Below are 24,026 nucleotides of genomic sequence, written 5' to 3'. Positions count from 1 at the left end.
GCGCGCGGGGAGGGGTCGGGGTGCAGACAGGCCCCGCCCAGCCACCAGACGCCCCCTGATCTGATTGAGGCCCGCCCTGCCTCTTCACCCAAGCGGGCGGGGGCGAAGGCGTCCGCTCGGTGGTCCCTCCCTCCACGGGCTGAGCGGGTCAGGCCCCGGTGAGACCCGGTTTCTGCTTCCAAGCCCAGCGTCTCCGGTTGCTCGGGCTCCTAGGGCGGCGAGGTGGGGGCGGGGGAAGCAATACCTCCTACCCCCAGGTCCAGGCCTCCTCTGGATTTTCAATAAGATAACGGAAGGTGTACCGATTTGATTTCACATGGGAAACGTGCATTTCCAGCTTTGTCTTTTTCTTGTGACCACGTGTGCAGTGCCGGACCCTTGGGAGGGAACCCAGGTTTTCGACTTTGCCATAGTCTCCACCGGCACTTCTGCCCTCGCCCCTCCCCTGCCTTGCACGCCAAGCACCGGTGAGCTGGAGACCGGAACTCTTATCCCTGCCGTGTGTCCTGCCTTCTCTGTCTCTGGTCCCTTTACACGTCTGGAGTTTTACAGCCACAGGTTAGGGCTCTCGCGCCAGAAAGGTCCACTTTCCAATCCCTCATCAGTCCCTGGCTGGTTGTGTGCCCTTAACTCAACTATTCTGCTTCCCTGGGCCTCAGTTTCCTTATGTGTAAAGGAAGATAACAGTATTGCTACAAATTCAACCTACAAATTCAGGTTCTCAAGACACACATATTACTTTATTTCTTTTGTGCAATTAAGTCTTTATTGAGTTTGTTACGATATTGCTTCTAAGTTTTGGTTTCTTGGTCATGAGGTATATGGGGTCTTAGCTCCCTGATCCGGGATTGAATCTGCACCCCCTGCATCGGAAGGTGAAGTCTTCACCGTGGGACCCCCAGGGACGTCCCCTTTATTGCTTTCGTTGTTGCTGTTCAGTCACTCAGTCGTGTCTGACTCTTTGCGGCCCCATGGACTGCAGCACATCAGGCTTCCCTCTCCTTCACTATCTCCCAGAGTTTGCTCAAACTCATGTCCCTTGAGTCGATGATGCCATCCAACCATCTCATCCTCTGTCGTCCCCTTCTTCTCCTGCCTTCAATCTTTTCCAGCATCAGAATCTTTTCCAGTGAGTCGGCTCTTCACATCAGGTGGCCAAAGTATTGGAGTTTCAACTTCAGCAAATAGTCACTGTTGATTTTCTTTAGGATGGACTGGTTTGATCTCCTTGCAGTACAAGGGACTCTCTAGATTCTTCTCCAGCACTGTAATCCGGAAACATGAAATCTTCGGCGCTCAACCTTCTTGATGGTCCAACTCTCACATCCATACATGACTACTGGAAAAACCATAGCTTTGACTAAATGGATCTTTGACTATATGGACCTTTGTCGGCAAAGTCATGTCTCTGCTTTTTAATACACTGGTAGGTTGGTCACAGCTTTCCTTCCAAGGAGCAAGTGTCTTTTAATTTCACGGCTGCAGTCACCATCTGCAGTGATTTTGGAGCCCAAGAGAATAAAGTCTGTCATTGCTTCCACTTTTCCCCTATTCTGATTAAACCAGCCTGATTCTGTCCTGGGCCTGCTGGGATGGCAAAAAATCTTGTTTTCTTACACAATGTCCTTGAAGGCTTAGAGGAGCCCAGGAAGCAGGGGAGGGCTGCCATCCTATTCATAGTTGCTCTGGCTCGCAGGAGTCTCTGGTAACCGGGGCTCCTGCCCTCTGGACGTGTGCAGTGCAAGAATCTGTTGAGGCCAGCAATCTGGGGCTCACCGCCCAACCCCCATCCCTGCGGGGGTCTCGTCTTCTCCCGGGGACCACGCACGGAGGCGCAGGGTGCTTCCTGCACAGGGCATCTTCTCTCCTGCTTGCAGTCCATCTCCCCTCAAAGCCACATCCCTGCCCTTGCTCCTCAGGACCCCTGGCGTTGTCCCAGTGGGCTCAGAGCCTGCAGGAGGCCACTGTCTCCCACCCAGAGAAAGGACAAAGGTGACTGGGGGGGCCACTGTCTCCCACCTAGAGAAAGGACAAAGGTGACTTGCTACAAAGCAACATCTCAACAAACCATTCTGTTGTGTGAGTAATAATAATGCTTACCAACCTAAACATTCATCGACAGAGGAATGGATAAAGAAGATGAGGCACATATATATATAATGGAATATTACTCAGCCATTAAAAAGAATTAAATTCTGCCATTTGCAGCAATATGGATGGACCTAAAGATTGTCATACTGAGTGAAGTAAGTCAGATAGAGAAGGAGAAATACTGTATGATGTCCCTTACACGGGAATCTGACAAGACATGACACAAATGAACTTATTTACGAAACAGACTCACAGGCTTAGAGAACAAACTTAGGTGGCCGGGGGAAGGGATAGCTAGGGAGTTTGGCTCGGACATGTCCACGCTCTATTTAAAATGGATGACCAACAAGGTCCTACTCTACAGCACAGGGAACTCTGCTCAGTGTTACGTGGCAGCCTGGATGGGAGGGGAGTTTGGGGGAGAATGGACACATGTAAATGTCTGGCTGAGTCTCTCTGCTGTGCACCTGAGGCTATCTCAATATTGTTAACTGGTTATCCTCCAATACAAAGTTAGAAGTTTAATGAAGAAAAAATAATACAATTTTAAAAATAAAAATGATGGGCCTAAACTGGTAACAAAAACTAATAATAATGCTTACCACTGGAGGTACTTTACAACCTTCTCACCCCTTAAGCGCTCCTGGAGTTTACCCGCTGGTCCTCCGTCATCCTGCACACCCTTCCCGGGTGGTCTCACCCAGCACAGCAGCTGCAGCCGTGCCGTGGCTCCCAGGCCCTTCCTGCAGCCAGACTGCTCTCAGATCACCACGCATGGCCTGAAATGAACACACCTGACCCTGAACTCAAGCCAGAAACCTGGGAAACCCCAGCTCCTCCCCTTCCTCCTGCCATGTCTTTAGGAAGTCCCTCACGAGTCAGGCCAGGTCTTGCTCCCAGATAGCTCCTGACTCCCCCCATCCCCTCCCCACCCAAAGCCACAGGGTGAAGTCAGGTTCCATCACCCCTTGTCTGGATACTGTCTCTTGTGGTTCCCTTGTTTTGCAACCCTCCCCATACCAATCACTCACACCAGTCTGGCCCAGCTTGTCCTAGGAAGAGTCTTCAGTAGTGTGATGGTTAATTTTATGTGTCAACTTGGCTAGGCCATGGTACCCAGAGATTCGGTCGAATGTTATTCCAGATGTTTCTGTAAAGGTATTTTTTAGATGAGATTAACATTGAAACAAACAATAGATGCTGGCAGGTCAAGCAAATGACCTGCCATGATGTGGTGGGCCATGTCCAATCATGTGAAGGCCAGAATAGCAAAAAGATTGACTTCTAATGAATAGGAAGCTCTGCAAGCAGCCGGCCTCTGGAGCTGGCCTGTGACCCCTTCCTGGGCCTGCAGCCAGCCAGTCCATCCTGCAGGCTGGGGCCCTGTCAGCCTCTGGAGTATCATGGACCAACTCCTCTCTCTCTGTATGTCTGTACACACACACAGATGGAGGGAGGGGCGGGAAAATCCTATTAATTCTGTTTCCCTGGAGCTTTTCTTTAATTCAGGGTAAAAATCTTTAATCCTTGGTCCACATGGCTTTATAGCCAGCTTAGCTCACCTACTGTGTGTTAGGTGGGATCATGTGGGACTCTTTGTGACCCCATGGACTGTAGACCACCGGGCTCCACTGTCCAGAGATTCTCCAGGCAAGAATACTGGAGTGGGTTGCCATTTCCTTCTCCAGGGAATCTTTCGGACCCAGGGATCAAACTCAGGTGTCCTGCATTGCAGACAGATGCTTTACCGTCTGAGCTACTAGGGAAGCCCAGCTCACCTAGTGCCTCTGTACAAACTGGAAAAAGCCACCGCCTCTAGGCAGATGTGGCTCTGGCCGAGGCTCGGGGCTTGGTGTGTGGAGCCTGGGTGCGCGTTCCCTCCTAGTTTGATGCACAACCTGGACAACCGCACGGAGCGGCCCTGCGCCCCGGGCCCCCTGCCGGCGGCTCGTTTCCTAGACCCTCGCCTCCTCCTCACCCCACACCTCACGCTCCCTCAGCTCCCAGACCCTCCCGGGGTCCTTTGCCGTTGGGCTTCCGTGCGTCCCGTCGCTGCTGCCCTGGGCTCCTCTCATGCCCCAACCCCCGGTTCCCGGCACGGCCCCCTCGGGCAGGCAGTGCGGACCTCGGCCTGCGTCCGCCCCCGGCCCCCCCGCCGGGTGCTGTGGGCCTTCCTTCTGACCCTGCTGCCGAGTAACCGCGCCTCCAGCTCGGGGATGCCAGGGGTGGGGGCGGGGGGGCCGCTTGAACTTTGACCCGCCGGGCGGGGCACTAGTAGGTGCCTCAACAGCGTGGCCCGACCCGGCGGGTGAGCGAATGAATGACGGGCGGGGCGCCGGCTCCTTCAGCCGCAGGAGGCCCCGCAGCCCCCGAGCGCGCCCCCCGCTCCCGGCCCGTCCGCCACCCGCGGGAGGGGCCGGGCCGCGGCCGCAGCGGGCGGGGGGCGGGGGCCCGGCGAGGGGGAGGGGGCAGGGCGGAGAGGGCCCGGGGGGGTGGGCGCGGCGCCCCCTTCGCTCAGCCTGGCTCTCCAGGCGCGAAAGCCGCCGGGCCGGCCGGAGCGCGCGGAGGGAAGGCGGCCCCGGGCCCGGGAGGAGCCTCCCCCGCCGGGCCGCGGGAACTGGCGGCGCGGGGGTCTCCCGCGGCGCGCGCGTCCGGAGGCGGGGGGAGGCGGCCGGCCCCCCCGCGCCGGGGTCCCCGCGGGACGCCCCCCCACCGCGGGCGCCTCCCCGCCCCGCCGCGCGGCCCCGCCCCGGCTCCCGGAGCGGAATCTCGGGTCTCCGCGCGCGTCCTCCCCCTCCTTCCTCTGGGCCTTGGTACGCCCCAGGGGACAGATGTCTTGGGATCTTTAACATTTGGGATGCTGCGAATGCCGAAGTTAAATGAAATACCTCCGGGGCGGGGAGGCCGGGAGGAGTCGCGGGGGGAGGAGAGCCGGCCTGGACGAGCAGGTCCCGAGGCTGCGAGGCGCGCGCGGGGGGCGCAGGGGCAGGCGGGCGGCGCGGGACCTCCATGGGACAGGTAAGGGCAGCGCCGGGGCGCGGCGCGGGGGCCGGGGCGGCCGAGCCCTCACCCCCCGGTCCTCCGCCGAGGCGGAGGGGGCCCCGGCGGGCAGTGGGCGAATTCGCCGGGGGGTGGGAATTCCGAATCCCTACCGAAAAGGCGCGTTTCCGTCTCCTCGACCTTTCTCCTCCGACCTTCCCCACGCCTGCGGACCCCCTGGCAGGTTCCGGGAAGCCAGACAAAAGGAGCCGAGCCTCGGGCCTCCGGGACGCGGAGGGCGCGGTGGGGGAGGGGAGCGGGGTGGACCGGACAAAGGGGCTTTTGGAGGCGAGCCTAGAGGTCTGATTCTAGGGCGCATTCCAGGCCGTCGTGGAGTCCGCCGTCCCTGCCCGCTCCCCCGTCACTCGCTGAAGGCGAGCACCTTTCCCAGCGGGAGGGGAGCCCAGCTGAAAGGAAACAGTTTAAGGAACCGTCTCCCACCCCCTGGGCCCTGGGGGTCCCGGGATGACTCCTTTCTTTCTCTTTTGACTGTTGGAAAGGGAAGACAGCCGCTGACCACCCGTTGGGTGACTGTTGAAATTTTCGGAGCCGCCGAGACTGCTCTTTGCTGGGTGCTGGTGGGGATGGGCGGTGGTCACACCCCCTTGCTTTAACTTCCAACCTCGTGTGTCACACGGAACTTACAGGAGGAACTTTAAAAACATAATGGAGAGTGGGTGGATGCAGGAGGTGGGAGAGTCCTCTGATTTAGGACTTATCCTTAGGAAATGAAAACCCAACAGAGATGCAGCTTCTCCTTTCAAAGATCAGATTCCACGTATTCAAGGAAACCCCGCTTCCTCACCGACTGGTGGTTCTGGTGATGATGCTCTGGCATGTGGGTCTCGGGGTGCTGGCTGGAAGTACAGCGCTGCTGTCCAGCAGGCCTCTGGAATGCCCACCTCCCCCTGGGTACCATGAATCGAAGGGCTTGGAGTCCAGGGAGATCCACATCTCGGGGTTCTTGGGAGAGCTGGGTTGCCAGTCCCACTCCGAGCCTCACATCCTGCTGGGCTGGGAAATGCTGCAGGTGAATTTGAGGGAGCACAGGATCTTTGAGGGTTCCTGAGGATCAGCACACGGACTGATCCTCGTCCTTCTCTTCCTGAACTCAAGAGATGGGGCATTACCCAAGGACAAGGTTCTTAACTGGGTCCATGGGCATGGAAAAGACCCTGATGTTGGGAAAGATTGAGGGCAGGAGGAGAAGGGGATGACAGAGGATGAGAGGGTTGGATAGCATCACCGACTTGATGGACATGAGTTTGAGCAAGCTCAGGGAGATGGTGAAGGACAGGGAGGCCTGGTGTGCTGCAGTCCATGGGGTGTCAAAGAGTCGGACACGACTGAGCCACTGAACAGCAACAAATGGGCACCGGAGCGTTGGTGGATAGAATGGATTCAGAGGGTCTTGTACTCAGATGGGAAAGGTTTATTTTTCATCAGCCTTTACTGAAAGTTAACACTGCCTTCAGTTATGAAGACAAGACGCCATTGGCAGCTGTGATTTGCCACTGATAGATGCCAGAGGGCGTCGTATCACAGCCGCTGGGAAAGCTGTCTAGGAACCCAGTGTGCTGCTGGTCGTACAGAATTGCCAGACGACTGGATCCTGTTTAATATTAATAGAGAAACATATAGAGTTTATGTTGTCTCGTTTTTAGAACTGCATTTCATTATAATTGATTCTCTTAGTCATTCTCTTCATCTTACTTAATGTATTAAAAACTATGTTACAAGCTGATTCTAGAAACTTCCCTCACCTCCCCTTGCTGGGGGATGGGCGAGGTGGAGGCTGGGTGTGCCTCAGGGGCACCTCCACGTTTGTTGTGGGAAGACTGACAAACCTGGAGGGGATGGGGAGGGACGGCGGTGGGGGAAGGGGGGGCTGCCGGTGCTTTGGGGACCCAGGGCGGCCCCCCAGCACAGGGGCTGCCCCCTGCTGGAACCCCTCAGCCTCAGCCTGGGACAGACAGGGGCGATCAGCCCGGAGGGCGCGGGGCTCGCACTTTGGAAAGAGGGTGTGTGCAGGAACGTGAGGGCCGTTGGGGGTGTGTAGGGGCGGTAGGGGCCGTCTGTGTCTGTGACACAGCTCCATGGGAGATGCTTGGGGTGACGTCCTCTGTTGTCCCTTCCCAGGGGGCTGGGGGAGGGAGGTGGTCTTTGGGTTCCGGGGCTGGGGAGGTGGTCTTGGGGCTGGGGGCTGGGTGTTGGGGAGCCATCTGGAAACATGTAGCGCTGGGACCCCGGGGCGAGGGGCGTGGTGGGGAGGGAGGTGCTGGGGGAAGCCTTGAGGGGTCCCTGGCTGGGCAGCACCTGCCCATCTTCTTCCTGCTGTGCTTGCGTGCTCAGTCGCTCAGTCGTTCCTGCTCTTTGCGACCCGTGGACTGTAACCTGCTAGGCTGCTTCTGTCCATGGGATTCTGCAGGCAAGAATACTGGAGTGGGTAGCTGTTCATCTCTCCAGGGGATCTTCCCGACCCAGGAATGGAACTGGGGTCTCCTGCCTTGCAGGCGGCTTCTTTACCAGCTGAGCCACCAGGCAAGGCCTCCTTCCTGCTGGGAATGGACCACTGGCCGCCTTGGCCCTGCTTCCCCAAAGAAACAGGCTGAACTCCAGCAGTGCTGGGTTTGCCTGAGGGTCGGTGGGTTGGGGACACTTTGGGCTGTGGCCCCCGGTGTGTGGGGAGTGGGCTTAGAGCCCGGGGTCCCAGCGGCCCTCCTGTGGACTGGGGTTCAGGGCGGGCCCTGTGGGGCTGGACGTCACTGACAAACAGGGCGGGTGTGGCCTTGATGATCTGGCCAGAGACATCTGGGGTCAGAGGAGGGAACAGCCTGGCCTCCTTTGGGACCCCGGAGCCTCCCCGCTTGGAGTTCAGGGTCACGGCCGGCCTGGGGTTTCTAAGCTGGCTCGGCCTGGGCCCCGCTTCAGTGGAGGGGAGCGGGGGCCCTTGTCAGCGTCCAGGTTTCTCGCTGGTGCTCCCCACGTGCGGGCACCGTGTGCATCGGGCACCTGGGTGGCGGGCGGGGCTCTGGAGGCCCTGAAGGCCTCACCCCACTGCCTTCTCCTGGGGTTCCTGCGGGGAGCCCTTGGTCCCATCCCCCGCTGCCCCCGGAAGTGCAGAGGCCTGAGCGGCAGGCCTTGTGCAGGGAAGGGCTTGCTCACCGCTCCTCCCTCTGACTCAAGTCGGAACAAGTAACCTGGCTCCCCTGGCCCGGCAGCCTGGGAGGGACGCGGGCGGGCCCTGGGGAGGGCCAGCCTTTGGCCATCAGAGCGGGGAGCCACCCTGGGTCGGAGCACGGGGCGGCTGGGGACGCCCTGAGGCCGCACGCCGGCCCCTTGGCCCCCTGACCGGGACCAGGAGGTGTTTCCCTGACGCCTGGACTGAAACCTGGACGCAGGTGAGGTGAGGTGGCTGGCGCGGGCCTTGGGGGCGAGGAGAAGCCGGCCGGCCTGGAAGCGGGGCCCCGGCCGTGGCCCTGCTCGTGTCTGGGGCTCAGGGGGCGGGGGTGCTCGTGGTGAGATGAGGCCCCGACGCGCTGGTTCCGGGGCCTTGCTCGATTCCTGCGGGGCAGGGGAGACAGGCCCAGGGCCCGGCTGTGGGGCCACATTTGTGCAGGAGAGGGTCCCCCGTGGCTCTGCTGGCGGGAGAGTGCGCAGGGCACCCCTTCCTCCCCCTGCACCCCTCCTGTCCTCCTCTGCCCTCTCCTGGGGACACTGCTCGCTGGGTGGACGGCTTAGGGCCCCGGATGGGGTCGCCGCTGGGGCCGCAGGTCTGGAGGGCAGGGAAGGTTCCAGTGCAGAGAGGCAGGGATGGTCCCGGAACTGTCTTTCTCTGAAAGCCATACGTTTCCCACCTGTGGGAGCCTGTGGGCCCTGGGGCAGGGTCCCCTCCACAGGGGCACGGAGGGGCTGCTGCACGGCTGAGGCTTCCATCTCAGCCTGGCGCTGGCCGAGAGGTTCACGTTCAGGGCGGCTACTGGCCAGCACCTGGGGTGCTGTCCAGCGTTCACTGCTGGGGATGGGGGCCCCGGCCAGTAAGGTGAGGTGAGGTGAGCTCCCTAGGTCCTGGCGGCGGCAGCAGGACCCAGGCTTGAATCCTGGGCTCCGAGGTCCATGCTCGAGTCAGGGGCCCAGAGTGCCTGCCCCTGACCTTGGATGGAGAGACCGGGCCCCAAGGGGACTGTCCGGCCAGCCCACGCCCTTGGTCCCCACCATCCCTGCTTGCTCCCCCAACAGGACATGGGCCTGAGAAGCCGGCCAAGTTGTCACCGCTTCCCAGGGCGACTCCTGAGTGGTTAATAATTAATTAGTAAGTGTGACTAATTGGTGGCTTCCCTCCCACGCCACCCTGTCCTTTAACCAGGCAGGTGTGCTCGCCCAGACGGCCTCGCTTCGTCTCTCTGGCCGGGCCGAGCCCAGCTTCTGGGGAAGCTCAGGCTGGACGGGGGGACGGGGGAGCTGCCTGCCCTCTGTCCAGCTCCAGCTCCGGGAGGAAGGAGCATCTGGGAAGGACGGACTGGGTCAGAGCTAGCTCACCCTGAGTGCCCTGGTCTCGGTTCCTCTCCGTGGCAGACCAGAACTCTGACCTGCAGGCACAAATTGCTTTCCGGGCTAGGATTAGCTGATGCCCAAGGTGCCCTGCTGGGCCGTGCTCTGACACGGATCTGCACGGCTGTGCGCGGGCAGTGGGGTGCTCCCTGGCCTGCCGGGCGCAGTCCCTCCCCACACCTGCCCTGCTCCGGCGCAGCCTCCTCCCCCAGCTGAGCAGCCCACCTCCCCCGCGCGGCGGCGTGCCCCAAGGAGAGGCAGGATAAGCCCCAGACAGAAACTCGGAAGGACTTTTGGACTGTTGCTCAATGGCTGACTCAGTGAGGAGGTGGCTGGCTCTCCTTCCAGGCCGCCTGCCGGGGCCCCGCCCGGCCTCCCCACCCCAGCTCCAGCCAGCAGCCACCGGGACAGCGGCCTCCAGGGGTGGCGTGGTCACTGGTGCCAGTGGACACTCACCTGGGAGCACTCCTGAGCTGCACGTGAAACGTGAGCGCCTGGGCCAGGGAGGCACGGTGGCCACGACCTTCCTGCGCTTGGGCAGCTTCTGCTCTGGTCACCCTCTGCTCACAAACACACACACATATATACACCCATATACACACAGACACCCACAGACACATACACACACCCATACACAGACACACACAGACACACATACACACACCCATACACACCCACAGGCACACATACACACACCCATACACAGACACACACATACACAGACATACACACACACAGACATACACACACACAGACACAAACGTGTGCGCTGTGTCTCTCCTGGCTGGGGGCGTGATGTCCTGGACTCCTCCCCTCCGAGGGGTCTCCCAGGCGTCGTGGGTAGCCCAGAGCTGGAGGGGCACTTTGGGCACCTACCTTCGGATGGACGGCCTGGTGCAGACAAAGCAGGGGGCCTGGGCTGTGGGCGCACACACGGGCCTGGCTGCGTGCCAGCGCCCTCCCCACGGGCAGTGGGCATGGTGCGCCTCCTGGCACAGACACTGCCCGCCCCGTCTCATCCTCTTCTTTTGCTCCTCTCCTTACAGTTTTTCTTCCCGGTGTCATGGTCCCCGGGGCCAGCCCTGCTGTTGCCCCCTGGGCTTCGAGGCTTCTCTGGGAGGGCAGCGGTGGTCGGCTAGGCTGGGCTGAGAGTCCACCCAGGGCAGGGTCACCCCAGCACCGAGGCCGCCCCACTCCCAGACTCCCTCCCCCGGAGGCCAGGTCTCCACTCCGCAGCCCCAGCCCCACCCTCACACATCCGACTAATCAGCTCTGTTTGGAAGTTCAGGGCTTTACCTCTGTCATTTTTTGTTGTTCTTTTAAAAGCTGGGGAAACTCCAGGCCACCTCCGTGTCCTGGCCTGGGCTGGGAAGGGTGTCAGCCCCTCCTCCTCTTCGCCCCCTCCTCCCAGAAGCCCACCATGGACAGCAAGGACGAGGTCAGCGACACGGACAGCGGTATCATCCTGCAGTCAGGTGAGCAGTTCAGGGCCCCCGAGTCCTCCAGTCCCCGAGTCCCCCATTCCCTGACGGCGGCATCATCTTGCAGTCAGGGGAGCGGTTCAGGCCCCCTGAGTCCCTGAGCCCCCGAATCCTCCATTCCCCGAGTCCCTGAGTCCTGGGCTCTGGGCCCCGAGGGTTGCGGGGCAGACACCAGAAGGGCTGGAGGGCTTTCCTTGCTGGGGGTCTGGCCAGGAACATGGGCCCTACCTAGGCAGGTATCTGCGGCGCTCTCCCTTGGCTCCACGATGCTTCAGAAGCTGAAAAAGTCTTATCTGGTTGGGGTGAGGGGCTGAGGCTCTGGTCGGTGCAAGCTGGTGGGCCCAGGGGGGACTGGTTTGGACAGAGGACCAGAGATAAGAGGTGTGGGTGGTGTGTATGCGTGTGTGAGAGAGAGAGAAGGAAAAGCAGGAGGAGGAGAAGCAGCAGAGAAAGCAGTCAGTGGCCGTGGGTGGAGGGCGGGAGGGGGAGGGTTGAACCCTGACCACCATCAGCACAGGGCGGGCGGGGTGGCCCGTCCTCCGAACCGTCACAGGGTGTCGGGCGGCGGGAGACGAGCTGGTTTGCAGCTGTGACATGGTGCCGTGGCAGCCGGCCCACAGTCTGGACAGGCGTGAGATTGAGCCCGCGTGTGCACCACCATCCGGGCTGGGGCGGGCGAGGAGGGGCCAGAGGTGCCCGGGACCTGAGCACAGGGTCCTATCCCCAGCAGGCCCCGACAGCCCAGTGTCCCCCACGAAGGAGCTGACCCACGCCGTGCGGAAGCAGCAGCGGGCCCTGGAGGAGCGGCTGGAAGCCTGCCTGGAGGAGCTGAGGAGGCTCTGCCTGCGGGAGGCGGTGAGGGCCGCGCGGCTGCGGGTGGGGCTGAGAGCATCCTGGGGGGCCCGACAGCACAGCACAGGAGAGGCGCCTGGGGCACCGTATCCCCGCCCGTGCAGAGGCCCGGCCACGGCGAGCAGGAGGGACAGCCCTGGACGCGGGGCGGGCCGAGGTGGCCGGGCGGGCACGGGTCACATGCGCCTGCTGGACAGGCTGCTCGTGCTCTGCCCAGGGCTGGGCCTGTGAGAGCCGCCTGGCACGACCTCGTCCCCCCACCCCGCAGGAGCTGACGGGCATCCTGCCAGCGGAGTTCCCCCTCAAACCCGGGGAGAAGGCCCCCAAGGTCCGCCGCAGGATCGGAGCCGCTTATAAATTGGACGAGTGGGCCCTGCACAGGGAGGTGAGTCGGCCAGGTGCCATCCCGGGTCCTCAAGGCGGACGGCCCTGTCCCCAGGCCACCATCCCGCTGCTCGAGGCGCTTGGCTCTTGGTGGACGGGGCCAGGGGGGCCAGGGGCCCCCGCCCACATGTTGCCCACAGGGGCCTCGGGAAAGCCCTGCCTGGGCAGAAACTGGAAGGGCTGGGGCCTCAAGGGAGGGCACTGGGCCAGTTCCCCCCAAGGGCCAAAAGGCAGCCAGCCTGGATGGGTGGGTTGCTCTGGCCCCCCGGGCTGTCTTCCCCTTTCTCAGCATGGGTGGAAGGCCGTGGGGCTGGATCGGGCCCTTCGCCCTGTGCTGTGAGCAGTTGCAGAGCCCCTGGACTCCTCTGCACTTTGAGTTGGACCGGAACATGTCCACCTCGGCCCGCGCCCCTGCGGGGCTCAGCTGGAGGCTGCCAGCTGGGGCCCGGGGCCGGCGGGTGGGTGGGCAGGGGGTGCTGCCTGTGGTCGTTGACCACGTCCTCCCCCAGGACCCACTGAGCGGCCTGGAGCGCGAGCTGGCCCTGCAGCTGCAGATCGCCGAAGCGGCGCGGCGCCTCTGTCGCGAGGGGAACCTGGGCCGCCAGGTGCGCCGGCAGCGCCAGCATGCGGTGCGGCTGGAGGAGGAGAAGCTTCGGCAGCTGCAGCGCTGCCTGGGGGAGCGGCGGGGGCATCCCCCGCCAGGCCCCCAGCCCAGCCCAGGTGAGCCCCCGCCCCCCACCCTCCTGGGCCGCCCCCGCCCCATCCCCCGGACCTTGGCCAGCCCCACCCCCTTTCCCAGGACCACCGCTCTCCCCGAGACCCCTCCCCACTTAGAAAACAGCGTGCTTCTCCCTTCAGCTTCCTGCTTGAAATCCGCTCCTTCTGGACACAGCCTGGACAGGGGCTGCGCAGGCTGTCCACTTATCTCCAGGGCGTGTTCAGCCCTGCTGCCCACAGGGCGGGTGGCATGAGGCTCTGCTGTCCACTGTGGGCGCTCCCAAGGGCCGCGTTCTGAGCGCATCTCCTCAGGGGACCGCGTCTCCTCAGGGGACCGCTTCAGGGCCAGCGGCTCTGCTGGAAGTCCAGCCCCACCCGCGCCCCCGCCATCCCCAAAGCCCCTGAAGAATCTAGAGCTACGGGGTCGGGAGCGGGCCCTGCTCTTTAGTTACTGAGCCTCAGACCAGTCCCCGAGCCCAGGCCGGTCCCTGGATGGCCGTTGGTCCAGCCCAGCACCTCTCCCGGCGCCGCCCTCTCTTTCTTCTGACCTGAGCCCTCCAGCTCCATCCCCTGGGCCTGTGGCCCTGGGCGCCGCTCCCCCAGGCTTCTTCTGGGTCCCTGGCCTGCTGAGGGCTGGTGGCTCTGGTGGAACTGGACTCCAGGCCTCACCGGAGTCCCCGGCTCCCACCCCCACCCCTCAGGGTGGGCTTCCTGCCAGGGCCACCCAAGGAGCCCGAAGCCTTGGTCCCTGTGTGTGCCCTGCAGCGGTGCGGCAGGCAGACAGGCATCCCCATGCGGCCTCAGGAGTCCCTGCCCCCACGGGTCGCCTCTAATTCAGGGGGGAAAGCGTGGGCCAGACACCTCGCAGGTCCCCCTGCAGCCAGGAGTAGGGGGCGAGGGAGGAGGGGCGTCCACATGATGGCTGACCCGGTAGAGACGGAGCCGGCAGGGCTGGACTGCGACCGCCGGGCAGACCGGCTCTGAGTGGGGAGGCCTCCAGCCCCTTCCCTTCCCGACTGCACCCGCCATGCGGCCTCCCAGCAGCTGACCAGGCACCAGAGCCCCGAGGGCCCCCTGGGCCGGTGTGGAGCGGCCGTGTCCCGGCCGTGTGTCTCAGCCTCCTGTATCCTTTCCTGGCTCGCACCATCTGGGGGCCCTGACCATAGGCCTGCGGTGTGGGGTGATGCTCCGCTGCTATCTTTGTGACGATGACGCGTCTTGTCGGGAGTGGGGAGCAGGCCAGGACACGCCTGGGGCTTTGGCCAGCCGTCCCCAGGAGACCGGAGGCAGGCACTTAGTCCAGGGGAAACAGAGCCATGCCCAGGGACCAGCCCAGCGGTGCTTTCACCCTCCTGATCAGAGAAACAGGCCTGCTCTCCACACGCAGTCCTGTCCCAACAAGGCCAAGGTCCTGGGTTCCAGCGTCCTCTTGGGAGCCCAGGAGGGGGTGGTTGGAGACAAGCAGTTCCTGTGGCTCCTCTGTCCAGCCGGGCTCGCCCTGAAACAAGGAAGTCGGGAGGGGTTGATAATTAGTTAGTAGCTGAAAGGTGTTTTGAATTAAAGAGAAAAAAAAAGAGCAAACAGACTAACCAAAAAACTAACAGAAATCCACCCGCCCTCTTGGTTATTCAATTTGCAAGTGTAACCGTGCCGGGTGAGAGGAATTGGCTGGCCCTCCGCAGGTGCTGAGAGCGGTCCCGTGTGGGACTCACTGCCCACAGGGAGCCCGGGAGAAATGCCCCCGGTGGTGATCTAACGCAGCAGGTGCTCGGGACGCCTCTGGATGGACAGCGCCCGCTTTTAGCAACATTAGTAGAATTTCTCGGATGGAAACGTTCCAGATCCACGTGGGGCTATAGGGTGCTTGGATTGTGCCTGTGTGGCTGAGGGACTAAATTTTCATTTTTTTAAAAATAGCCACGAGCAGCTGTTGGCTGTGGTTGGATGGTGGAGCTTTGAGGGCGCTCAGTGGGGGTGAGTACCCTCCGCCTGGGGTGTCCTGCTGCCGCTGCGGGGCCAGAGGCTCCGTGTGGCCGAGGCAGTGAGCAGCCCTTGGGAACCACTTCAGGGGCCTCCAGGTTCCCACCCATGCACTGCACCTCTCAGTCCATGGAATTCGGATTACGAGGATTCGGGATGACGGCGGGGGAATGGCTTTCTTCCCAGACCGTGTAGTCAAACCCGAAACACGCGACTCTCACCCCACTGCACCCCTGGACTGTGACAGGAGCAGCCCCACAATGTCTTCAGCTGACATTGGTGAAACAGAAGTGTCTCGATTCCTCAGGTTTTTGTAAAAGACCAGAGGCTGGGAAGCAGGATTCAGGAAGAGGATGGCTCCCCAGGTGAACCCTAACGCACAGAATGGTGTCAGCTGAGCTGCTCCAGGGGCACCGTTTACAAACTGCTCTGTCTGTGTGAAGGTTCTTGTTCTTTTTTTTTTTAATTATTTTTTAAAATGATGATATATTAATGGCATAATGTCCACAACAGTTTTTTCTTTTTTTTTTTAAAGTTATTTATTTGGGCTTCCCTGGTGGCTCAGATGGTCAAGAATCCGCCTGCAATGCCAGAGACCTGGGTTCCATCCCTGGGTTGGGAGATTCCCTGGAGAAGGGAAAGGCTACCCACTCCAGTATTCTTGCCTGGAGAATCCCATGGACAGAGGGGCCTGGTGGGCTACAGTCCATTTTTAAAATGCATGATATATTAATGGCATAATGTCCACAACAGTTCTTCTTTAAAAAAAATAAACAAAAAACACTTTATTTGGCTGCATCGGGTCTTCATTGCAGCACACAGACTTCTCCCTAGTCGCAGCCTGGAATCTTACTTTCCCGAACAGGGCTCAAACCTGTGTCCCTGCATTGGAAGGTGAATTATTAACCACTGGACCACCATTCCCCCTACTTCATTTAAACTGAGGAGCAAAGACTGACAATCTTCTGTAGCAGTCCATAGAGTAAATCTTTTAGGCTCGTGGGCCGTACCGTCTCAGTCACCGCTACTCAACTCTGCCTTCATATCATGAAAGCAGCCAGATGTTACGTAAAGAAACTTGTAGCCGAGTTTCAATGGAACTTTATAAAAATAGCCAATTAACCGGGTTTGTCCTGTAGGCCTGCCATCAGGCAATCCTTGTTAGAATTTTCAGATGGCTGGAAACCAAATCTTGAAATTTTCTGAGTAAGGACCTCTGCACAAGAAGCTGGCTAATAGCTGAGCCCATAAGTGGTGGCGGTGGTGAGCCAGCCTGGTCAGACTGTCTGGGTGTGAATCTGACTCAGCCACCTAATGCCAGATTGACCTGAGCTATTTGATCAGCTCATCCAAGCCTCCGTGGCCTCAGCTATTACACGGAGACGGAGATGTAATCTCACAGGGTACAAAGCACTGAGCAGAGCCCAAGAGAAACATCAGCTGTCGCGAATTTGCCCTCATCCTCGTTCTCAAACGTGGTTGAAATGCTTTGTGAGTTCCGTCCGGGTCGTGTTCAGTGCAGACCCGGCGTCTGAAGTTTCAGTTTGCTCAAAGTGAAAGTGTCAGTCACTCAGTCGTGTCTGTCGCTTTGCAGTCCCATGGCCTGTAGCCCACGAGGCTCCTCTGTCCATGGGATTCTCCAGGCAAGAATACTGGATTGGGTTGCCATGCCCTCCTCCAGGGGATCTTCCTGACTCAGGGGTTGAACCCAGGTTTCCTGTTTGGCAGGTGGGTTCTTTACCATCCGAGCCACCAGGGAAGTTTGTTCAGGGGCAGTGGCAAATTCGCGTCCTCTGACTCCTGGGTCCCCACGCTGTGCCCATAGAGAAGTGCTCCCTCTGTGAGTTCCGGAGGCTGCCCCGTCAGCCGGCCAGACCGCCCTTGAATTGTCCCAGGACCCCATGGTCCCAGCTCCCACTCACACCGCTCGTCTGTGGGTCTCAGGTTTGGGGTCCTTGAGTTGCGTTGTATTTGTGGTAGCAGAAGACTATAGCAAATTAGTGAAATCTCTACAACAGAGTCTAGAATGACCCTCTCTGCCTGTGCCCTCCCCAGCCTGGAAAGCCTGCCAGCACAGGGCCTGGGGGAGTGGAGGCCCAGAGTGTTGACAGGATTCTTTGAGGCTCAAAGCTAGTGACAGGGCCTGCATTAAAAGCAGATTTCCCGTCTCCTCACGCCAATCTTCTGACTTTTTTCTCCTTCCCGTTAACAAAGTCGCACCCAGCCCGGTGTTGTTTCCTGATAAGGAGTGCCCTCAGGAGGGGACGGGCAGGCGGGTCTGCCAGCAGTGCAGGGGCCGTTCCTCACCCGCTCCTCTCCCCTTTGGCTTCCCCAGAGCTCAGCGCCTCAGATGACAGCTCCCTGTCGGACGGGCTGCCCCGGGAGGAAGGTGAGAGAGGGGCTTTGGGACTCGTGTCAGCTGGGCTCCTGCGCGAGTTTACTGGAGAGTTCCCTTTGTGAGCTGGAGGGCGGGGGGCACGGGGCCAGGCCCGGAGTCTGCTCCACGTACACCTGCACGTGCCTGCTGACCGCGGGGCCGGCCGGCCCATCACCCGTGCAGGCGCTCAGTCACCCGGGCGGGAAGCTGAGTCCCAGCAGAGAGCCTTGGGCGCTGGGCCCCTACTGTGGCCTGAGACTCAGTCTTAACTTCAGTGGGCACCATTCACAGCCTCAGCTGGTCCGCCACAGCCGCTGCCCTTTGTGAAAACAGGGTAGCACCGAGGGAAGAAGCACAAGTTCATAGACTGAGAACCCTGCCTACAAACCCTAACGATGCCGGTGGCGGGGGTGGGTCCAGGTGGACCAAGAGGGTGGTGCGGTCCTGCCCAGGGGACGGCCCAGGCCCCTGACAATAAAAATAAGGAAATGGGAGGTCAGCTGCAGACATGACACCAGGAGCAAAGGATAGACGGTGGAGTCCTGTGAGCCAGGAGAGTCAATCTGGGGAGGCTTCCTGGAGGAGGCAGGTGTAACATGGAGCCGTGAGGGAGTGAGTCCCAAAGGAGAAGAAAGTGTTTTGGAACATCTGGGCCCAGAGCCATGGCCTGGCACAGCCGGACAAGCAGCCATGGGAGGGAGAACAGGGAACAAGCTGTGGAGGTTCTAGTTGGGCCGGTTCCCCCACCACTGCCCTCACTGGGTTTCTTTTACCTGCAGAGGCACCTCAAGTGCCAAAACCTCCCCCGGAGGCCCCAGATCCACCCTCTCGGCCTCTCCCGCCCCAGAGCCTCGAGGGGCTGCAGCCAGCAGGCCCTGAGACGGGGGGCCTGGAGCGGTCCCCCATCCAGAACAGCCCCTGGAAGGAGACGAGTCTGGACCACCCCTACGAGAAGCCCAGGAAGTCTTCGGAGGCCGGAAGCGAGTCCAGGTCAGGCAGGAGGAAGGGAGGGCTGGGGACGAGTGGGAACTGGGGGAAGGGGCGTGGCCGGGCACAGTGTGGGAGGCTTCTCCCCCCACCGGGGCTGGCACCCCTGGGTGGAGGCATTCCCACTGCTGACCCGTCCCCAATCCCTCCACCTCCAGCAGCCCGGCCAGCACCCCGCAGGATGGGCCGAGCACCTCCAGCCTGTGGCTACTGGAGCCCGCCTCCTACTGCGTGGTCCCCATCCGCAGTGTTCCTGGGCAGCGGCAGGGCCGCACCAGTGCCCCGGCCACCCCTGACATGCAGGGCAGGAGGGGCCATGCACAGCCCCTGAGGTAAGAACCAGGCCCCCCAGCCATCTGGGGAGTCTGGAAGGCGGCGGCTCCCAGGGCTATGTGGGACACCCGTGGGCGACACGGGGCTTGTGCCGTGACTTCTCCTTGAGACTCTTTCTCAAGCACGTCTCAGCAGAGGCTGTGCCCCGACGGGCAAAGCTGAGGGCGAGTCACGGATGAAGCAACTTGATTTTTTCCAGAGACTCCGGTGTTGTCTCTTTGCACGACCTTTCTCCCCATCCAGAACACTGTCTTGCTGGGGGAGGATAGTGTCTTCGTAGGGACTTTGGCGGTTGTCTGTGCTTGTTTTGGGATTGGTCCCTGACGAGGGACAGTTCACTTTTTCAGTTGGTCTAGTTGATTCTCACTCCTTGGGTAGTTATGTCCTGTGAAGTCACCACAAACCACTGCTCCCTGGGACACACAGGGTCACAGCTGCTGGCCTGTCAACTGATCGACACGTAAACTTGTTTTATGGAGTTTCTGTTGAAAGACACCTTATCTAATACATGCCACTGACTCACTGAACTCAGGGCCAGCAGGCCGAGAACTCACACCCGCATGCAGCTCATCTAACCCGTGTTTTCTCCGTAAAGCACGCCCAGCTTCCTCGTGCTCCGGACACCAGACAGCCCTGCAGCACCAGCTTCAGAGCCGTCTTAATCAGTGAAATCACCTACAGAGGCATAACAACACGAAAGCAGGACACTAAATAGACTGTGCAAAGGGCCTTTGTGTGCAGGGTGAGAGCTGAGGTCTCAGCAGGGAGAGCCTGTCAGGCAGCTCAGAATCTTCACCACCTTGTGTCCACACATGACCAGAGTCTGGGAGTGTGGATTTGGAAGTTACAAATCCATTCGAACAGCAGGTGAACCCTCAGATACAGAACCCATGAAGGATGAGCACCCACTGCGCCCTCTGTTCTGAGTCCTCTGCGCTTTGGGGCTAGTGTCAGTGATCCCTGCCTGATCGGTGACCCAGGGATGACGTGCAGTGTTGGCCACGCCCTCCCAGGGGTCCAGGGCAGCCTCCGGACGTGGCTGGGTTCTCATCTCAGATTAACTGTGCCCGTGGGCAGCACTGAAGCCCAGCAATGCATCTTATAGTGCACATACCCGGGCCTTTAACACACAGGGCCTGTGTGCAGATCAGCGAAAGGCACCCCCTCTGGATGGGCAGGCCTGTTCACTCCCCAGGGGCTGGCTGTCCTGGGCCGGCTGTCCCAGCTGGCTGGGGCCGCCCTACAGAGCCCATTGCTTGGACAGAAACCACTGTCCCCCAGTCTGGTGGCTGAAGTCCAGGCCCCAGGCGTCCCGTGGTGGTTTCTCCTTTGGCCTCAGCCCTGGGCTCTCCGAACCTTGACCAGGTCGTCCCTCGGTGCCATGGGCCGGTTTCAGGCCTTCATCTCAGATGCTTGCCAGTGTCCGCCCGGACAGGACGTGTGGACGAAATGCCACTGGACCGACCGCTTGCACCTGAGATGGCTGAGACCAGGACGCAGCTGTGGCCTCCTTGCCCCAAACCCGGGCTGGCCATGCAGTGGAGCGGGACGGGGTGGGGTGCAGGACGCTAGGTGGGCCGGGCGATGCCTCGGTCCCCAGACCCCGGAGGCACGGCTGGCTCAGTGCCCACCCCCCTTCTCCCCGCAGGAGCGATCCCTTCCGCGCAGGCCCCGACGGCCGGGGTCGCAGCGCCCTCCCGCGGCGCCGCCCCACTTACTACACGGTGACGGCGCCGGAGCCCTCCTGCGCCTGCCCTGCGCCCGCGCCGCGCGCCGCCTGCCGCTCGTGCTCCGAGGACAGCGGCTCCGAAGCGTCCAGCCTGTCGCACCCCACGCCTCCCGGCAGCAGCAGCCCCGACATCTTCCTGCGGCCCCTCTCCCCGCCCGCGCCGTCCCGCCCGCCCCGTGGCCCCGCCGGCCCCCGGCCCCGGCCGCCCCCTGCCTGCCTGCGGGCCACGCGCTACGTGGTGCTGGCCGAGGGCCGCCCGCTGCCCGCCCAGTGGGCCGAGTGGGGCCCGGGCCGCGGCGAGGACGCGGCCCCCGTGCGCTGGCAGCGCCCGCCGCCCGCCCACGGCCGCGTGGCCCGGACGCCCTCGCTGCGCGACCACCCCGCGGGCCGCGGGCTCAGCAAGGCCGCTGTGTCCGAGGAGCTCAAGTCGTGGCACGAGCGGGCCCGGCTCCGGAGCGCGCGCCCCCACTCGCTGGACCGCCAAGGGGCTTTCCGCGTGCGCAGCCTGCCGCCCGGCGCCGACAGCTTCGTGCGCGCGCCCGTCCCGCGCGGACAGGTATGCGCCCCGGCCCGGCTCTCCTGGGTCCTGCGGTCCCGGCTGGCCCAGCGCAGAATCCAGAGCCGTCAGTCCGGGGGCCCGGCAGCCCTCAGCTAGGAAGAACAGTCCCCGGACGTTTCCTCGCGGCCCTGGGAAGCCCTTGGGAAGACTCCCTTGGGGGCCTCCAAACTTTGCCTGCTCAAGAGCGCATGCCCACGTGCGCCGGTGGAGGTGACCCTCCGGGACACCTAAAACATCTCCCCCTAGTGGCTCCACCGAGGATCTACCAGACAGGCCTCTATTCGTAATCCGAAATCCAATCCAATCACTCCCAGATTTCCTGACTTGAGGTCCCAGAACAGAGAGTCTGGAAAGGGTTTGCAGGAGGCGAACCTGTGGCCACCGGTCAGCTCCTCCCCACCCCTACATCGTTCCATCACCCAGCTGAGAAGCAAGCTGACCCGTGGTTGAGTGCCCAGGCCCTGGTACAAGTCAGCCTTGCCCCTTAGCAGTCAGGATGGGGCCAGTTAGTCAACACTCCCATCATCTGTCACCCACTCTGTAAAGCGGGAGCAGTAAAGGACCCGTCCACTAGGGGCAGTACTGCGTGTGAAATGACCAGAGCCCTGTATGGTAAGCCCTAGATAAGAGGTGTTACTGTCACCGGGGCCCCCGAGGCCAGGGATAGGGTTGGTGGGCAGCTTGTAGGTGGAGCACCCCAACATGAGATAGGGTGGCTGCCCTGGTTTCTGTGACCAGTTTCTTCCTACTGGAAGAGGGGCACCATGCAGGAGGCTTCCTTTGTTCTTGCCCCCTGGTACAGGGGCCTCTGCAAGTGCCATGCTCCTGAAGTCCCGACAGGCTGCTTCCTGAGACCTGAGGTTCTGGCAGGCCCAGCGGCGCCTCCCTCCCTGCCCCCAGTTCTTCGGGCCGCAGCTGGCCTCCCGGGCCTGGCAGCGCCCTGGCTCCGGGCCCAGCCGCACCCTCCAGCTGAAGTGCCTTCCCCTTCCCGCGAGCTGGGACCTGTCCTTGGCCCAGGCCCAGCCCAGCCCAATGTGCCAGATGGGAGGGTGATGAGAACTGAGCCCAGGAGAGGGGGCAGAGCAAAGGTCAAGGTGCCCATCACACCCCGAAAAGAAGTGGGGCGGAAATGGATAGGGCCACCTCTGGGCCCAGAGAGCCTCCGGGGAGGCAGGGGCTGGGTGGCTGGGCCGGTGCTGCCACCAATCAGCAGCCTTCAGGGACAAGGATGGGGTGGCCGGGCGTGCTGTCCCGACACCTCAGCCCGGTCTGCTCACCCGCCTCTCCTTTCCTCCTGGCCTGGCAGGTGCCCACCGTGTGCGTGCTCCGGAGATCGCCTGAGGGGGCCCCCGTGCAAGTTTTTGTACCTGAGAATGGCGAGATCATGAGCCAGGTGTAACCCCGGGCTGCAGACGCCTCGGCCGGCTGGTGGAAGAAACGGTCTCCCAGCGGGGCTGGGGCTGCGACCGCCCCCTCTCGACGCCCTCTTCAGCTCCCTTCCCCCATCGCAGGTCGATGACCTGGAGCTGAGACTTTTTTTTTTACCAGTTTTTGTTCAAAAGCCCTGGCCTAAGGATTTATGTTTGTGGTTTGTCCGCACAATCCCTGTGATATGAGGATGCTTTATTCCCCAGAGACTGGCCTGCTGGATGTGAGGCCTTGCCTCTGACTGGTGGCATCTCTCCATGTGCCAGATGGGTGGCAGGGGATGCCTGGAGCACAGAGGGCCACGGCGAGTTTCCCTAACGCTCTGGAGAACAGCCCCAGGCCCTCCTCCCCAACTGCTGCTGGGGACAGCTCCCCTGTCCCCGGTTCGTATGTCCTACGCTCCAGCTGCTCCAGCTGCTCCAGCCGTAGGGGTGCCGGGCTGGGTGCGTCCTGCCCTCTCTATTGTGCTCTGTGATGCACGCACCGAGGGCTGGGTTAAAGGTCAATGTGTCCCCGTGGAGTCTTGTCTTCCCAGGTCCTGCTCTTTTCCTGACCCTGCGGGGCCCTGGTCACTGCACCTGTGTCCTGCGGCCCCCAGCATCGACTCAGGCCCAGGAGCCTTGGGTCTGAGGCCTCTCTGGTTTGGAGCATCAGGAGGCCCAGGCTGGGGCTGACCACCTCCTCTGGGCCCCGTGAGGACTTGCAGGCCCCCACCCCCTGACGTCTTTTTGTCGTCATCCCAAGAACCAACACTGCACACGTGCTTTTAGAAAGATGCCTCTTGTGGCATGTCCCCAGGGGCGGAATGTCCTTGCTTCTCCCTACCCGTGTGCCTCTGTCCTGAGACCAGATCTCCTTGAAGGAGGGCAAGTCCTGGCTTTACAGACATGGGACGCTCGCCCTACAGGTGTTACTGACTTGTCCTAGCACTGAGACTTGAGGCCTGGCAGCTGGCCGTGCCAAGCTAATCTGTGGTCCTGGGCTCTTGTCCTAGTAGGGCTTCTGCTGCCTGGTCAGACCCCCAAATGGGGGACCCTGCTCGCAGGAGAGAGCCACTGAGTCAAGGCCAGGAGGGGCGGGGCCCACCAGGCTGACTTTGCCCACGCAGTTTCCTCCGTCTGCAGGATGGAAGCTGGGGATACTGCTTGAGGCCCCGAGAACATCCTGACCCGGATGAGACCCACTTCTCCCACTGCCTGGGCTGCCGGCTGAGAGGTCAGGAGGAGGGAGCGGGCCTGTGGGGAAGCCCGCATCCCTACCCTTCCTGGCCTGCAGCTTTCCGGTCTGGGGCCACGTGGGCATAGCCACCCCCCCCCCCGGTCCTCCTGGAGCACAGTCCTCCTTGGGTTAGCAGCCCACATGCCTGCGCACCCCGCATGTTAACTTACTGCTCCCATGTGATGCCCGGTGCACCTGAGAAGCAGCTGTGTCCTCGGCTGTGTGGCTGGAGCTGTGGGGTTTCCATGCCAAATACTCCAATAAACTCTGCTTTGTGAGGCCGAGCTGGTCAGGAAGGTT

At 61.5% G+C, this 24,026-nt stretch overlaps 1 protein-coding gene and 1 long non-coding RNA gene across 3 annotated transcripts; one reads left to right on the top strand and one right to left on the bottom strand.

Annotated features, from left to right (window-relative positions):
- Positions 1-718: 718 nt before the first annotated feature.
- LOC145505447 (uncharacterized) lies at positions 719-5,312 on the bottom strand. The gene is made up of 4 exons (XR_014053050.1): positions 5,244-5,312; positions 3,123-3,241; positions 2,694-2,870; positions 719-2,019 (listed from the first exon to the last, which is right to left on the bottom strand). It is a non-coding gene; the product is annotated as an uncharacterized LOC145505447 (long non-coding RNA).
- On the top strand, positions 4,916-24,008 carry INAVA (innate immunity activator). 2 transcript variants are annotated; one of them, XM_081487496.1, is made up of 11 exons: positions 4,916-5,109; positions 11,008-11,156; positions 11,893-12,017; positions 12,283-12,399; positions 12,908-13,118; positions 14,518-14,523; positions 17,431-17,484; positions 18,252-18,462; positions 18,618-18,791; positions 20,441-21,077; positions 22,387-24,008. In XM_081487496.1, exons 1-11 carry the CDS (start codon positions 4,949-4,951, stop codon positions 22,477-22,479), a joined length of 1,938 nt encoding a protein of 645 aa, XP_081343622.1. In that variant the 5' UTR covers positions 4,916-4,948; the 3' UTR covers positions 22,480-24,008. The 2 variants fall into 2 exon arrangements, with proteins under 2 accessions (XP_081343622.1, XP_081343620.1); XM_081487494.1 differs by lacking the exon at positions 14,518-14,523 and adding an exon at positions 14,628-14,636 and having other exon boundaries at positions 4,949-5,109; positions 12,908-13,148.
- The last annotated feature ends 18 nt before the right edge of the window (positions 24,009-24,026 follow it).

This window comes from Giraffa tippelskirchi, chromosome 5 (genome assembly GCF_054371585.1).
Source record: "Giraffa tippelskirchi isolate mGirTip1 chromosome 5, T2T-mGirTip1v1.2.pri, whole genome shotgun sequence".
In the NCBI taxonomy this organism is placed as follows: domain Eukaryota; kingdom Metazoa; phylum Chordata; class Mammalia; order Artiodactyla; family Giraffidae; genus Giraffa; species Giraffa tippelskirchi.
This window is presented reverse-complemented; position numbering and strand designations above follow the sequence as displayed.